We start from the raw sequence: 17,198 nt of genomic DNA, 5'->3' as shown, positions 1-17,198 counted from the left end.
ACAAAGGTGAAATAGAAAAAGAGTTTTCGTCTCATTTTCTCATTTTATATAAAGAACAAAAGTTAAAAAGAAATTGTGGCTGGGCTTACCCCTTATTTTCTCCTCAACCTTTTCTTCTCACTTTTCCACTCTACATTCAAATAAGTAAAAATTCACTTTCTCTCTCATTTTCCTCCATAATTTTCTTTCCTTCCTTATCTTAATGTTTTCTCTCCTATTATCAAGTAATTGAGATGTGGTTAGAGTGAGTATAAGAAAGTTTATTAGGGGTATAGTTTAGCATTGGTATATTTATATTTTAGTTTCTGGTCTTTCTAAGTAATTAGGATTTTTAAGATCCTTCACGGTAAATATTATTTCCTTTAGGTCCTCTATTCTAATTTTTCCTATAATAAAGACCATTTATTCTCTCCAAACAATTTCTTAGAGGTCAAGTTATCGGTTACCGCCAAATATCGTTTGGACGAACAATCTATAGAATTATTATAGTTTCTATTATTTCACTTGAACAAACATCTTTTACATCCCGATTTTCACGTTAATTATACGTGAAAGCAACCAAAAAATATTGTTAAGAATGGTAATCTTTGATTTGTAAATAAAATTGATTGAAATAAGTTGTTTATTCTGGTTTTTTGAGAAACTTAAAAATTAAAAAAAAAATTGGATGGCAGGAAAGGTACCGTGTTGCTCAAAGATAAAGTGACAAACTTGATAACAAGGGTATCCATACAGTTCAGAGACTTAATCCTCATTGTCGTCACTTTGAAGAATCCAAATATACATTTCATGGGGCTCATCTGATCACAAAAAGGCAATTTTGACAGATTTTTATAAGTCACCTACTTGTCTTTTTGATTGAAATAAGTTGTTTATGCTCGATTTTTGAGAAACTTAAATGTTTTTAAAAAAATAAGTGGTTTTTTTTTTGGATGGCAGGAAAGGTGCCGTGTTGCTCAAAGATAAACTGACAAACTTGATAACACGGGTATGCATACAGTTCACAGACTTAATCCTCATTGTCTGTGGAAACTTCGAAGGAGCCAAAATGTAGATTTCATGGGGGCTCAACTGACAACAATGAAGAAGCCCATGTTTTGTTTGGTTGCGAATCGTGGTCATTCTCTTAGTATCATATTTAATTTGTTATATTTTTATTATTGTCAAAATAATATCAGCTATTTTATTACAACAGAAACTGAAAAATAATAGTTACTTAACTGCTTTTTTTATTCAATTTATGAATTTTTTATAATCTTTTTGCAGTAAATGTTGGGTGATATATGCCCTCTTTATTGAAATTTTACCTTATTTTTGGAAATGTATTTCTATTTTACTGTAAGAGAAGATATAACTCTTACCATCCTTTTTAACCTTTTTTCAATTATCAACTCACTCCTGCAAGTTACTGGTTGAGAACAAGTTAATTTTTCTAATTTATTGAGTTAATTACTTCTATGGATTTTCTAACTTATTGAGTTAATTACTTCTATGGATTAAGTTGATTCAAGGTGAAAAATATATTTAAAAAAATTGACTTGTTCTTAGTTTAAAATCACAATTATTCTACGAAAAACATCTTGACTCCATAAATCCGCTTGCTTTTGAAGTGCCTGATCGATAGAATTCAATTCACATACAAGGGGTATCATTAGGAATAGGAGTTTAAAAATATATTTTAAATATTATTTTTTTTCAATATTTTTACAATTCTTTAGACCTGGCATATAGACAGCAGTATTAAGAAACAATAAAATCTTTTGGATCTTACATATATATAAGGAACTGGTCTAAAAAATAATGCAAAATTTACAAAAATGTCTGCGGTGCTACTTCCTAAACATCATGTTTTATAATCAACCTAGAAAGGATGATGTAAATTGGCATTTTTGCAGTGGCACTAGAATTGGGCTCCTATTAAAAATAAATAAATAAATGAAATTAAGGAAACCGTGAGTGTAGAGCCTGTGGATCATCAGTCATCACAGATAGATAATCATGATTTGTCGTCTTCCACCACGTGTTCTGCATGGAGCCACTTTTCCATGAAAACGAATACGCTAGGTGTAAAAACAGAGCTATGTTTAGTCAGAGGCCGGACTGTTTATTTCGGGATGGGTCCAACCCGGCCCAAAAATTCCTAGAACGCGATCCTGGTACATTTGTGTTGATTCACAGCCACAATCCTGGTACATTTGTCTGTGGTGTGTGTACGTCTTAATTTAATCGTGAGGTTTTTAATATAAAATTTATTTAATTAATTTTATTAAATTAAAAAATTTAGATAATTTAGTTAATTATAAAACACATCACATGTTTTTTTTTAAAGTACCATAATCATTTTTTTTAATATTCTCTCCCTCTCCTGTTCCTCTCAGAAAAATTACAATTAATGACCCCATCCCATCAAAATCATGGGGAGCCCTCGTCTGCTTTCGTATTTTTCTCTTATTTATATTATATTTCCTACAAAATTTAAACAATCCGGGTAGATTTTGTATAAAGGCGTCTTATTATCTTGATAATTAAATTTAAAGAAAATTAATGAAAATAAATTAAGTATGTATTAAATTTTTATAGATTTAATTATGCATATGCACTTATCAAAATTATTGGATTGAGAATATTTTATAATATATTGAATTAAAGTATATGTTGGATTAAAGTATTTTAAGAATATTTTATAATATTGTATTAAAGCATATGTTTTAAAAATAAATGAAGGGCCTGTGAAATTTCATTAAAAAAAACTAAAATATCATGTTTTAAAAATAATATTTTCCTTCATTTGGAAAACGAAATAATGGGATTCATCCGCAAAAAAAAAAAAAAAATCAACGAATCTCTCTTTTTTATTAAAAGATAATTTATTCTGGGCAAACTTTTGTAGTTTATTAATTTTTTTAATGATATATATTTTTGTTAAACATAAAAATATTTACCAATAACTTTATTTTTTCCATTAGAAGACAGACAGTTCTAGAATAGAACAATAGAGTATTGGAAACTGTTTTATTCAAAAACAATTATAATATCTCGAGAAAATAAAATCAAATGACAATATGTTTATACACACTCATATACTGAATAAAGAAGGATATTGATATTGATCCAAATGGGACTTCATGCAAGCAAGGAGCAGGAGGACAAGTGCCTTTGCCTCATCGAAGTTCAGACAAGCTGGGGCGAAGATTATATTCAAGAACGGATTCCGTCATCACATTGCAGATATTCGACTGCTTCAACAAGAAGCAATGGGAGAGTTTGCCTCAGCTCTTGCTCCGTCTTCGTCTTCATCGACGGCCAAGGGAGCAGGCCAGAGTGGCACTTGGAATTCATGGAAATCACCGTCACCAGACCTAAAATAAAGACCAAGGAAGGCTTCCCGGTGAACAATTGGGTAGGTTAAGAGATAAAAATAATATAATAAAATTTCTTATTTAATACAAAAATATGATCAAATTTATTATTATTTGGATTTGTTGATCAGTGAGATGTTACACCTTTCCTTCTGATAATAATGCTCTTTGTACTCATGTCCTTCATCTTCCTTATTTTTTTATTCTTTTTTAATATTATCAGACTTTCTCGCAATATTTCACTGGAAGATACTTGCAAGAACTTGATTGGAGGCGAATGAGCTTTTTATTGTAATTTTTTTAAAATTAAATGAAGATATTATTTTTTTCCCATTATTTACATGTATGACTAATTATTATGAACACTCTTAACTTAGTTATAAGAATAAGCTCTTATTAGGCAAACCAAAATTTGAAGTTCGAACCCATGTATTTCTATTAACAATCCAAATTGAACCATATTTTTTTAATTTTCCAACCAATAACACTTACATTAATAGAAAGAAAGATTGCATTTGGAAAACCATATAACAAGTTAAAGTCAAACAAATTTTGAAAAATGACAAAAACATCAAATGACCACAAACATAAAAGTTTTTAAAAAGACTCTTAAGCTTATCAGGTCTTTTGAAGGCTTGAGCATAAGCCCAAAAAAGGTTTGAATGCGGGCTTAGACCTGGCCTAAGACTTTAGACTCTTGTGACGGACTTAGGCCTATTTGGTAAAGCCTGGCCCAATTTCATCCCCATATGTGACGCATAATCATTATAATATTAATGATTAACGTGAAAACAGAACAACTGAATAGTCAAGTTCACATACCACTCATGTACATTGAGAAACGTCGAAGCATGGTTATCTCATCGATTCCGAAAGCACTTGAAGATGTTCTTGAAGTGAAGTCACCTTTTGCTTTTGGTCCCTCAAATTTGGGCCCAATTTGGTATTGGTCCCTGAAATTTAAAACGTGTAGTATTGGTCCCTGAAATTATGTCCGTTTCAGACCGTTAGTCCCTGACATCTTGGCACCGTTAAATTTTGCTGACGTGGCGTTAACACCGTTAACCGATGAGTTGGCATATGACCTGGACATGGTATTGGTCCCTCAAATTTGAGGCCATTTTGGTATTGGTCCCTGAAATTTAAAATAGATGGTATTAGTCCCTCAAATTATATCTGTTTCTGGCCGTTGGGTCGTGATAGCTTTACGTCGTCAAATTTGTCTGAGTTGGCTCTAACTTTGTTAACCTATGATATGGCATTTGACTTGGCAACTAAAACTTGATGATGTGGCATGAGCAATGGAAGGCTATGGTCGAAGAGAATCTATGCAATCTGGGATTCACTTTTGTCAAAACACAGAGCTTCTACTCCTCTATTAGTGTGGAGGAAACGCAGTGCATTCCCAGCTAAATCTTCTACCTCTTCTGCTACCTTTGGGCAAAAAGGTGACTTAATAGTTCATGAGAAGAAGAAGCCGGCTTCAGATACAAAATCACTCCCATTGAAGCCATCTTCTTCTAGTACAGACGATGATGAACCTCCCAAGAAAAAAGAGAAGACCATTACTAGAGTAAGAAGCTTGAGAAAAAGCAACAAGAACCTCACTGGCAACTCCAACAAAAAGACAGGCACGACCAGCAAGCCACCAGAGCCACTGAGACCAGATAACAACAAAGCAGAGGGTTCTACAGGAACAGATAAAAAGAGGAGGGCCTAAAGCTATCAGGGACCAAAGGCTAGAAACATATATAATTTGAGGGACTAATACCATCGGTTTTAAATTTCAGGGACCAACACCAAAATGACCCTAAATTTGAGGGACCAATATCATGTCCAGGTCATATGCCAACTCATCAATTTAACGGTGTTAACGCCACGTCAGCAAAATTTAACGGTGCTAAGATGTCAGGGACCAACGGTCTGAAACGGACATAATTTCAGGGACCAATACCACACGTTTTAAATTTCAGGGACCAATACCAAATTGGGCTCAAATTTGAGGGACTAAAATTTGTATTAACCCTTAATTATTTATAATAAATAGGTATTGTCTTTTCTGAAATATCTTTACTAATCATGTGTATTAGGTAGAACTACCATTTGATGAAATTTTTAACATGTGTAATTATTAAAAAGACTACTTTGAGAAAAAAATGAAGAAATATGGGCGATAAAATGGATTGAGACAGTTCTTATATTTAGAATCAAATTAAATATCAAACTAACTTTTATATTAAGTACTAAAGTAGTCCGACTTTAAAACAGGGACAAACTAAGCTAAATATTTGTAATTTGCTGCTCGCTCTTCCCAAACACCATCATTTACTATTCTTATTTTACAACTTTTGTAATTTCCTTAAACAAAACAAAACTAATGATGAAAACCGTAAAAGGAGGTGCCTATATACGGGACTCCAAGGCATATCTTTACATAGAAACATGGTTGCGTCGAGTGATTACTGAAATGAGACACATGACAAACACTTTCGATCACAACACGCCAGCAAAAGCCAGATACAGATGACACCCTCAGGGCCTATTTATTATTTATATATATTACGTATAAGCGGCAAGAGATGTTGCAGATGAAGAAGAATTGTCACTGCAGAGAAGAAAGAGTGGGCCAGAAAGTAATGAAGTGGCCGGAGCATAACTCGAGGGTGCCAGACTCCACAAATCCAGTTACTCTCCGGGAAGGCAATCTTGGTTGGAAGGCTCATTATTGTAGTACTACTACCTCCTATTATTAATATAAAAGCTTGTTTAATTTTTATTTTGATCCTAAATATGAAATTCCAATCCACTTCCTTTCTCATATTTATCTATTTTTTTAAAATAATCCTTATAATAATGGTAATTCTAGCTAATATACTTGATTAGCAAAAATATTTTAGGAAAGATAATACCCATATACTACTGTTACAAATAATTAATTAATTAAACTAATTTTCTTAATCTACTCAAATTAGTCAATTAACTTTTATATTAAGGATATATGATGAATGAAGAGTCCAGAGCATGAGGAAGAAAAAGAGCAAGATGCGCGAATTGAAGAAAACATAAAATCATTAAAATGCTACAATTATGTTGTTGCTCCCGTCCTTGACAATACCTCCCATCTTTAACATATAAAACAACTGATTAATTTTAAAAAAATAAGAATACTAAAAGAACTACTTATTTATAGCTTATGTTACATGATATATTTAAAATATTTATGTGCATACATCATTAGATTATATATTAATTTATAGACAGGGTTAATTAGCCTGGAGAAAAAAAACGATAAATATAATGCTTTAAATTAATTTATTTAATTTCTTCAAATTAGCTAGACCTGACTGGAGGTAGTGATATCGAAATGAGACACCTGACAAATATTACATAACACACAAGACATCAACAGAAGCCATCCATATATATATATATGTGTGTGTGTGTGTGTGTGTATGGTGCTCCCACAGGGGCTGATCAAGCAGCAAGCTGTGATTATTTTATATTATATAAACGTGAGAAGTACTATTAAGATTTGGGTAATGAAGAACGGTGACACAGAAGAGTGAGAAGTACGCCTCAGACTCAAGAAGCAGCGGCGCGGGAGCATAGGTTGACGTTGGCATAGAGATGACGGGGCCACTCGTCCAGAGCCAGCCACTGGTTCACCGGGAACGCTACCTTCCTAGAAAGGCCGCCACTGACAGTGATTTCGACGAAATCCAAGTACCACCCTGGCTTGTTCCCTTCGCCGTTGGATGTGACGGTGATGGCACAAACACTGAGACAAGTGCCTCTGCCGCTGAAGACGTCCAGGTTGCCCCGCTCGAAGTAGTCATGACCCGGTGCCATTATGCCCCAGCTTCGGAGGTTGTTGACGGTAAAACTATTGCCGGACGAAGACATTAACTTAAGGCCGATGACGGAGTCCGTTCCTGCATCTTTGCGATCTCCTGTCTTAATTCTCACAGTGTACTGGCATTGCTGCTTTATATACACAACTACGTAGAAGGAATAAAAGCTTTGAAACTAATAATATACGCAAGAGAGAGCAATTACTTACGGAGGCAGCCATTGCAGCGAAGCTTATGAGTGAGACTAGAAAAACAAGACAAGACAATGAAATAACTCTAAGAGCCATTCTTAGTTTGTGATGCTACGTACTGATCGTACTGATCGATCGATGAGGATGAGAAACACTGGAATAACCTCTCTATGCTTTTATACAAATATAAGGTGACATATACATAGATGGTGATTACTTAGTTTTACTTATAAGGCCAATTCATTTTATTATTATGTGGACAAGTTGATAAGGTGGGATGTCATCAACCTTTCGTTCTGATATCGTGGTCTGATGAACGCATGTCCTGCATGCATGCAGCCCCATTTCGAACCATAAACAACAGAATTAATTAAACACGACCGCCCATGAAGTTATATATATCGAACCAAATATCACCTCAGTGTCAGGATAAGCATGGCAGGAAACGTCTGGCTCAAGGAAACAAGTGTATGCAAATAGTTCACAAATTATCATGCGCAACGGAATGTGAGTTCAGTCCTCAGTGCATACAATGAATCTCTTTCATTGTGTGTGATTTTCTAGTCTCTACTCTTCATTCCGGAGGGAAAATCATGGGCTGAATCCAACACAAAAAGAAAGCCCCGCAACAAGGCCAAGTTCACCCTGCAATTAACAATGTTGAAACATGTAGATTCAAGGTGCCCAATATACCAACTAAGGATTGGGTTTAGCGAAAGGGACTACTCCCTTACAACATGACAAATCAAGGTTCAAATTCCTGCTAGGAGTTGTGCATATATTTAATGTATTTTGAACAGAATTGTTTTCAATTGGAAGATACCTGTACTTAGAAGCCAAAAAAATGTGCCCAATATAATATCAGCTATATACACTCTCTTAATATGCCAAGAGTGGAGACGTAGACTCAATGATCCACCAATAGAGTCAAGAAATCTCTTGATCTTTGATCTGACCTAATACTATTTTCTTACACAGATCTGTCACGGCCATGTATTAAATAAAAATAACATTAATAATAGTTTGAATTCAGTGGTTTCTGTGGCGGCTCTTCTGATAAACTGATCTATTACCTCCGTTCATAATTATAAAACCTTGTATGTAATCTACAAACAAGATCTTATAATTATGGCCGAAGGCAATTTATTTAGTAAGCTAGTTCGATTTCCATGCATTTTCTGTTGTATGCTTTTTGGTGGCTCCGTTGCTTTGGTGTTTTGGTCAATATAAGGGAGACCTAAGAGTTACATTCAAATTTTCAAGATTAACATATCCATTCAAGGTCAAAAAAAAAAAAGATTAACATATCCATTGGAACGAGCACAACTTGATTAAATACAAGAATATGACACGTAGTAAACGCCCAAAATACTTTTAAAACATAAATAGATCACTTCATTATAAACATGGCAAGTATAAATTACTCAGCTTTAAGCCCATTGTTGTTTAAGATTACTTAAAATGTCTCAGAAGAGAATGAAGTGACAAGATAGCGCCGGTCAAATAAATTAGGCTCCAATAATATATGAAAAAAAGAGGAAATTATAGTTTGTTGCATAGGAAAGTTTTGGCTTGTGAGATACTCCTCCGGTCCTTAATTAATATAGGATCTAATTGAGAAATTAATGTTGGTCCTAAATATAAAATCCATTTTACACTCTCATTAATTTTTTTTTTCAAATTAACCATATTGATATTCCCCAAACAATAATCAAGTAAAAGAGGGAGGGGAAGAATTAAGGAAGATGCTTAGGGTATTTTAATTTAAATATTAACTAATTTAAACTAATATCATTAATCTGCTCAAGTTAGTTAATTAGGTTTTACATTAAGTATCGGAGAAATACTATAGCTGAGAATGCATTTGGCTAAGCATTCCAGTTTATTATTTAATAATTTTCATAATACATGTGAAAGTTAAGAAAAAGTCATAATTGGTAAAAAGAAAGAGAAGTAATGACCAAATAAAATAATATAGTGATATCTAATAAACAGAGAAGAAAATTACACCAGTAACAATGGATAATGCAAGACATAATGGCTCGTGGCTATTATATTCTGCTAATTATTTCAAATAATACATCATTGGCCAAAAAATTTGAAGGGTCAAAGGCCCAATATAAACATGATCAAGTAATATAAAGTATGGATTGAACCCAGTGATAACTTCTCAAAATTCTTATCAATTCAACTTGTTTTAACACTCTTTTGTGGATTTTGGAAGCTAGTCACGTAGGGTTATTTTCTTAAAGTTAGAAAATATAATTTGAAAAAGTAAACTTTGATTTATACTAACAATTAGGGATTATTTGTGCAATGTTTTTAAGATTCTTGGTGTAAGAAATCGTAAGAGTTGGAAGACGAATGACAAGGAAAAAGATTTAATCTATTTTGGGTGATTAGAGGAAGATCAAGGATGCAGAGCAAGCAGAATGGAAGAACCAAGCCAAGGAGCTGAAAACACATCATCCTCTGCGGCGTCTGAAACAATCCGCTATGGCATCTCAAACAGAAAAGGAGGAGAGACGAGCTACATAAGGCGCGCAACGCCTGTCTAAATCTGCCATGGTACCTGAAGCAATCCGCGGCGGTGTCTTAAATAGAAAAGGAGGAGAGATGCTCTTATAAGGTACCGCAATGCTTGTCTAAACCTGCCACGGTGCCTAGCATGTTCTGAGGAAATTGTCATTCTATAATAGGTGCCGTGATGTTTAGATAAATCCACCGTGATGCTTGATCCCTTCTATGGAGTTCCTCTTTGTGTCATCTGCCACTACGCACCAAGCTACCTTGAATTACCATTAAATGTTCACAATAATTTCAAAACATAGTATGACCCAGTACAATGTAAAGAAATTAAAGCTAATCACAGCATAATGTTAAATGCTAATCAAAGATTCCAACAACCACAACCAATCTCAATACAAATATAAATCATCACAGCCCATTCAAACATTATAAAATTCATTCTAAGACCTAGAAATCACAATTATAATGAAAGAAGTAAAGATTAGAAGAGTTGAAACTCCCCTTTGAAGCTCCAAGTTCAAGCCATAAACACTGTTCTAGAGAATTGGAGGATTTAGCTACTCTTAACCATCACAACCACAGCTCCAACAAACCAATTCGGTTCAGCCATGAAGAACAAAGAAGATGAATGCTGGGATGTGATTTCGCTGTGGAAGCTCACGCTGAATCCTCTCCTTCACGCCGCTGGTTTTCTATTTCTATTCGTGCCTCTTGCCTCCGTTTTTTGAATTCTCTCTCTACGTCTTTTCTTTTCCTTTTCCTCCGCCGCCGCTTGCTTACTTCGCGTGTGCGTCTTCGCGCGTGCGTGTTGCCCCCGCCGCCCTCCAGCTTCTCCCGATTGTCCTTTATGAATTATTGGATATTAGGGGTTATTAGGTGGGTGGGGAGCAAAACGCTGCTCCCTTTTTTTTAATTATTTTTTAATTATATTTTTTTCTCTTTTTTTTTTTTAATTTTAATTTTAATTTTTAAATCTTTCAAAAACCTGCAAACAAAATTCAAGGATAAGGTAGCATTAATTGTCCTCAAAAATCAATTAGTCACAATTAAACCAAAATATGACAATTTTGCCCCTATAAAATAATAATTCAAAATAAAATATATTAAATCCATTAACAATCAATTAAGGCCAAAAAGACTAATTAAGTTGACAAAACCCATATAAAAGATATCAAAATATATAAAAATAATTGAGTTTGTCAACTCCCCCACACTTAGCCTTTTGCACTCCTGGGCAAAACATCATTAAAGAAGAATCCAATAAAGACACTCAATGCAAGCAAACATAAAACTAACTAAGCATGAATGTGCAATTAACTTAATCAACCTTTATTCTTAATTAATCAACAGTCATAGAATACTTCAGTGCAAAGAAATTAACACAAGAAACATAACAAGATAAAAGAAGAGAAACATAATAGAGCTCACATATGGTACAAATGTTTCACTCATCTCTCAAATGAGAAAAATTTCACTCAATCCACCTAGATTAGCACCTACCATAAGCTTGTAGAGATTCTAATATCTCCACCACTAACATACCTTAGATTCATGATCAAGGGGACTTGAAGGGTTGTAATGTCGAAAAACAAGGCCAAATGAATGAATGGACTAACAAGTGAAATGCATGAGTAATAAAGTATCAACTCAAAGTGAGCTAATGTACAATCATGAAACAATACCAATGTGTAGATTTTAACCTTTTGAGACAGAAATCCTTGCTCTTCAAACCACCATGGAATGCCTTATTTGAAATTTATTTTTTTGTTGCAACTTATTTTCTCTCCTTTTTTTTTTATAACTTTCTTTCTTTGGCTTTTTCTAAACATTTTCTTCTCTTTCTTGCCTTTTTCTATTTTTTTTTTTTGGCATCCAAACCCAAGAAGACAAAGATATAGACTTTAATGATGTACTTTTCAAAATAAAAAATCCAAATGTAACTCATGCAAAATACTTGCTTGAAAAAAAAATGAATGGAATGAAAGTGAAGGCTCAAAGGGGTGAACAAAGGTTAAATGAAGTGGTTTGTGTTTGGGTAAAGGTTTAGAAATGAATGCCTCTATCATCTTCACAAATCTAGGTATTAATGCAGCTTTGAAAAAGAATCTAAACAAGTTCTAGAGGTTAACCAAAACTAGGTGAAAATCACACAAGATGAGAAAAAATATATGGCTCAACAATCCTTCCATTAAGGCTTTCTCCAAGATGTTTCTTTCTTATGGATCAAGCTATGAAACAAGATTAATAACACTGCACTAAAGGCATTCTACTATGCTAATCAACTAAGAACAGAAATCACTCAAATCAAATGCAATCAAACTCAGCCGTGCAATATTCACAAGCATTGTTCAAAAAGATTTTAAAAGAGATGCCCAAGGATTACAAAAGTCAAGTCAGCAATAGAGAGAACATCAAATAGCCCATACAGCAGTGCAAAACACTGAGACGAATGAAAATAGGAGGACACAGAAACTAGCAGCAAAATTCCCAAGCAAGAATCACTCTCAAATCATGCGATGCAATTCAGAAATCAACCAATAAAGCAAAGAAGAGGAGCAATTATAGCAGCAATACTTAGGAAACAGGTGCAAATCCAAAGGCAGAATTTTTTTTTCCCAAGAGAAAGCTCAACAACTCAATAACAATCCCTCCCCCACACTTAAATTTTGCATTGTCCTCAATGCAAAATTAAAGGACAAGGTAATGACAAGAGAAAAAGAGGATCAATAAGGGAGTAAACAAAAACAAAGTTACTTTTCTACTAGACTAACTCCCCCACACTTATCCTCTTCAATAATTCAGTTAAGCACAGTTAATCAATGCAAAGTTAAGAGAGAATAAGTGAGGAAAGAGACAGCCTTGTGCTTAAAGCGCCTTAGACTCTTAAAAGAGAAATTCTCATCAATAATGAGAAACATGAAGTTTAGCAAAAAGGATTGCTCTTGATGATTGCACTTTCTTGGTGGTGGCTCAGGGTCAATTGAAAGAGGTCCAAGAGCATATGGTGGAGTTTGGTGTTGAGGAGATCCCTTCCAATTATGTGCCTGCACAGAAAACAAGACAGCAGCAGTACCAAATCTAGCAATAGAGACTTCAAGAGATTTCAAATAAAGTAAAGACATTTTATGATCTAGGCTCTTCAAGTAGCTACAGCATCCAAGAAAGTCAATGATACTCCCATCAGTAGGAGTCAAACAATCATTTAAAGTTTCAAAACACTTAGGTTCATGTGACGTGGAAACTGAAGAATCCAACTGACAATTATTGGAGTACAACACATCACTATCACATTCACAAGAGGTGGGAGGTAAAAGCATGAAAGCAGAAGAAGATTCACACAGAATACTACTATTGACACAGCTAACTAAATCAGGAGGCAAATCACTAGACAAAACTTGTTGGAAAGACTCATCTACATGCATAATTTTGTCAATCAAAATTTCAGAGTCTTTCTCAACAACACTAGAAGCTACTAACTCAAAGGAATTATCATGCATTTGGTTCTCAAGGCAATGATCATTCTCACATTTGTCATCAATAATTGCACTCAAACAAGATTTAGCAACCTTAATGTTCTCATACTTATCAATAACAGCACTTTCAACACTAGGAAGAGAAACATGGTTGGCATGTGAATCATCACACAAAGCAGCATCTTTATCCAAATCACTACCACTAAGAGCAACAAGATGAGTATTAGCATGTTCAGAAACATGAGGGGATTCACAGACAATTTCTTCATCCACCTCAATATCACTCACATCATCAATAACTTCAACAGGAATAGTAGTTATAGCATAAGGATCAATCTCCTCAAGAAGAGGATCAATATTACCTGATGTAGGGCACAAGTCCTTATAAGCTTGTAGATGCTCTTGCTTCATCTCAGCTTCTTGTATGAGTAAATCTGGGCACTTTGGTTCATCCTTCCCATTCTTAGATTCAATTTGAGCTATATCACTCAAAATCTTCTCCAATGTACTTTTACATTCTCCTAACTCTTCCTCTGATTCCTTTGAGATTCCAGATATCCGTACTTCTTCAAGTAATCCATGATAGTATAAATTTAAGCGGTCATAAGCTTCTCTCAAAAATCGTATCTGGTCCTTCTTAGGAATAATAAGAAATGGGTTAGGTTCATTGAATTGATGTTCATGATATTGGGAAAGAGAATGGTACTTGGATTGGGATGAGGGTTGGTGATAGTAGTCATATGGAAAAGGAGGTGGTTCTTGGTGGTATGTATATGGTGGAGATATATGATTGAAGTATGATTGGTGAGGTGGGAGTGATGGGTGAGGTGATTGACGTAGATGATGGTTCATCCAAGAGGGATCATGGGTATAGATGTGGTTAGGCATTTGAGACTCTAGCTGAGCTTGGAAGGAGTCCAACTGTTGTAACAACTCTTCAATCTCTTGAGAACATGTTGAATTAGAAGGTGCTTCATTCCATGTACTATTTCCTGCAAAAAAGTGAGAGTGCACGGGTAGATCATGATTGCTATTAAACCAAGCCATGAGTCACACAATCAATTCCTAACAAGAGCCAATCTAAAGAAACTCAAAACAATCCTAAAAAACTAGAAAAATCAGAAAAATAAAACAAAAACACACAAACGGAAAAATCTGGAAAAATTCCAGAAAAGAAAGAAAATTAGAAAAAGTAGGGAAAACGTTTGAATTTGGCAAAAATTTGCTAGGGCTAATAGCATAGCTATTAGTCTTGCTTAAAATGCTCAAAATCTTTAGAATACCAATTTTCAGAATTTTCTGGGCGAAAAAGTTTTAGTTCCAGCAAACTGAATTTTTTGAAAACTCATATTTTTACCAAATTTTGGATGTAGATCCAACATTATGATGCAAAGGCATGCAGGTGTCTATATCTATATGCAAAACAAAGAAAAATCAAGATATTTGGTTGTATTTTTGAAAAATTTTGATGCAAATGAAAGAAATGCAATGAAAAACCATGAACCAATGCAAACTACCTAAAGATGCTAAACCTAACTACATGCAAAAACTAAAAAGCTCAAGGACCAAGTCAACCAAAGATTGACACTTAGTTACTTGGGAACCAATTTTTTTGGCTCCCCGGCAACGGCGCCATTTGATGAGAGCTTTTGTCATTTGCCTTGGGGTTCCCAATAAAAAATAAATCCAAGTAATGCAATATAGTACAAAACTCGGGTCGTTTCACTTTGAGGAGCCTTTATTTGAAATCCTAAGCAACTAAGTATCAAAAACAAAGAATTGAGTTGAAAAGGGATTGATTTTCTTTTTAACTAACTAATTGGCAAAATTTAAAAGGATGTAAAATGAGTAAATAATTTTTGGATTTTTAGTTTATAAAATGGATATGAATGAAATAAGCAAAGTGAATTAACAAGTGACAGCAAATGGAAGAGCAATTCTCTAGTACAATGCTTTAGGCTATCATTACTTCAATTAATTTGGGAGTTAACTAAATTCAAAAGACTCTAAGGGCCATCCCCTAGACTCAGTTTAATTAGAATAATCAACACCAAGCCATCTTGCATATTAATTATTCACAATTAAACTGTTTCAGCACAATTAGCCAAAAAGAAAATCAAAGAAAAGCAATTAACATTTTTAGTCCAATAACCAAGCCACCTTGAATTACCACTAAATGTTCACAATAATTTCAAAACATAGTCTGACCCAGTACAATGTAAAGAAATTAAAGCTAATCACAGCATAATGTTAAATGCTAATCAAAGATTCCAACAACCACAACCAATCTCAATACAAATATAAATCATCACAGCCCATTCAAACATTATAAAATTCATTCTAAGACCTAGAAATCACAATTATAATGAAAGAAGTAAAGATTAGAAGAGTTGAAACTCCCCTTTGAAGCTCCAAGTTCAAGCCATAAACACTGTTCTAGAGAATTGGAGGATTTAGCTACTCTTAACCATCACAACCACAGCTCCAACAAACCAATTCGGTTCAGCCATGAAGAACAAAGAAGATGAATGCTGGGATGTGATTTCGCTGTGGAAGCTCACGCTGAATCCTCTCCTTCACGCCGCTGGTTTTCTATTTCTATTCGTGCCTCTTGCCTCCGTTTTTTGAATTCTCTCTCTACGTCTTTTCTTTTCCTTTTCCTCCGCCGCCGCTTGCTTACTTCGCGTGTGCGTCTTCGCGCGTGCGTGTTGCCCCCGCCGCCCTCCAGCTTCTCCCGATTGTCCTTTATGAATTATTGGATATTAGGGGTTATTAGGTGGGTGGGGAGCAAAACGCAACGTTTTGCTCCCTTTTTTTAATTATTTTTTAATTATATTTTTTTCTCTTTTTTTTTTTTAATTTTAATTTTAATTTTTAAATCTTTCAAAAACCTGCAAACAAAATTCAAGGATAAGGTAGCATTAATTGTCCTCAAAAATCAATTAGTCACAATTAAACCAAAATATGACAATTTTGCCCCTATAAAATAATAATTCAAAATAAAATATATTAAATCCATTAACAATCAATTAAGGCCAAAAAGACTAATTAAGTTGATAAAAACCATATAAAAGATATCAAAATATATAAAAATAATTGAGTTTGTCACCTGTACTTGCACAACTATGTGTTTTGCTTTGTAACTTAAAATTTATGGCTTATAAAAGGGGGAACTCATGATTTTTGGCTAGACTTCGACTTGGGAGCGTATTTGGAGAGGTTCTCTGCTAGGATTTAGAGATTTTGAAGCTTGGGAACATTGGGCTTGAAGTTGCAAGAGATTTAAAGTTTCTTTCTTCCTTTTCCTTGGTTTTTTTCTCCTCTTCTCCTTTATTTCTGTAATGGCTGTGAAATATCTTTGTGTTTGTGGCTCTTTGCTGAACATATGCAGCTAGAGTAGTCATTCTAGGGTTATTTTGATTTATTGTATGGATTAAGATTTGTTTTGACTATCTCTTTAGTGTTAATGATAATGTTATGTTGTTTTTATCTTGAATTTAATGCTTTCTTTTGTGATTGGCCACCATTTGAAATGATTTGTTGATTGGTTGAAGCTTAAGAAATTTAAATTAATCTTTGAACTTAGGTAAAAACAGGCAAAACTGGATATTTATGCTATTAAATAGATAGTTTTTTGATAAAATACAGATATATCTATTGACCTAGCATTGTCTAAAAAACTATTTTTTGAAAGAATGATAATTAAGATATTACTATTTTAGATTCTATACATATTAAAATAATTATTTTGAACATATAAAAGTAAAAAAGAAATCAAATCCGAATCATTAAAAT

At 33.9% G+C, this 17,198-nt stretch overlaps 1 protein-coding gene across 1 annotated transcript; it reads right to left on the bottom strand.

Moving 5' to 3' along the window:
- Nucleotides 1-6,941: 6,941 nt before the first annotated feature.
- On the bottom strand, nucleotides 6,942-7,431 carry LOC114717992 (PLAT domain-containing protein 3-like). The gene is made up of 2 exons (XM_028903241.1): nucleotides 7,420-7,431; nucleotides 6,942-7,340 (listed from the first exon to the last, which is right to left on the bottom strand). The coding sequence occupies exons 1-2, from the start codon at nucleotides 7,429-7,431 to the stop codon at nucleotides 6,942-6,944; spliced, it is 411 nt and encodes a 136-aa protein (XP_028759074.1).
- Between the last annotated feature and the right edge of the window lie 9,767 nt (nucleotides 7,432-17,198).

The sequence above is a fragment of the Neltuma alba genome, unplaced genomic scaffold, assembly GCF_004799145.2.
Source record: "Neltuma alba isolate B1F8T4 unplaced genomic scaffold, ASM479914v2 tig00011785_pilon, whole genome shotgun sequence".
Classification (NCBI taxonomy): domain Eukaryota; kingdom Viridiplantae; phylum Streptophyta; class Magnoliopsida; order Fabales; family Fabaceae; genus Neltuma; species Neltuma alba.
This window is presented reverse-complemented; position numbering and strand designations above follow the sequence as displayed.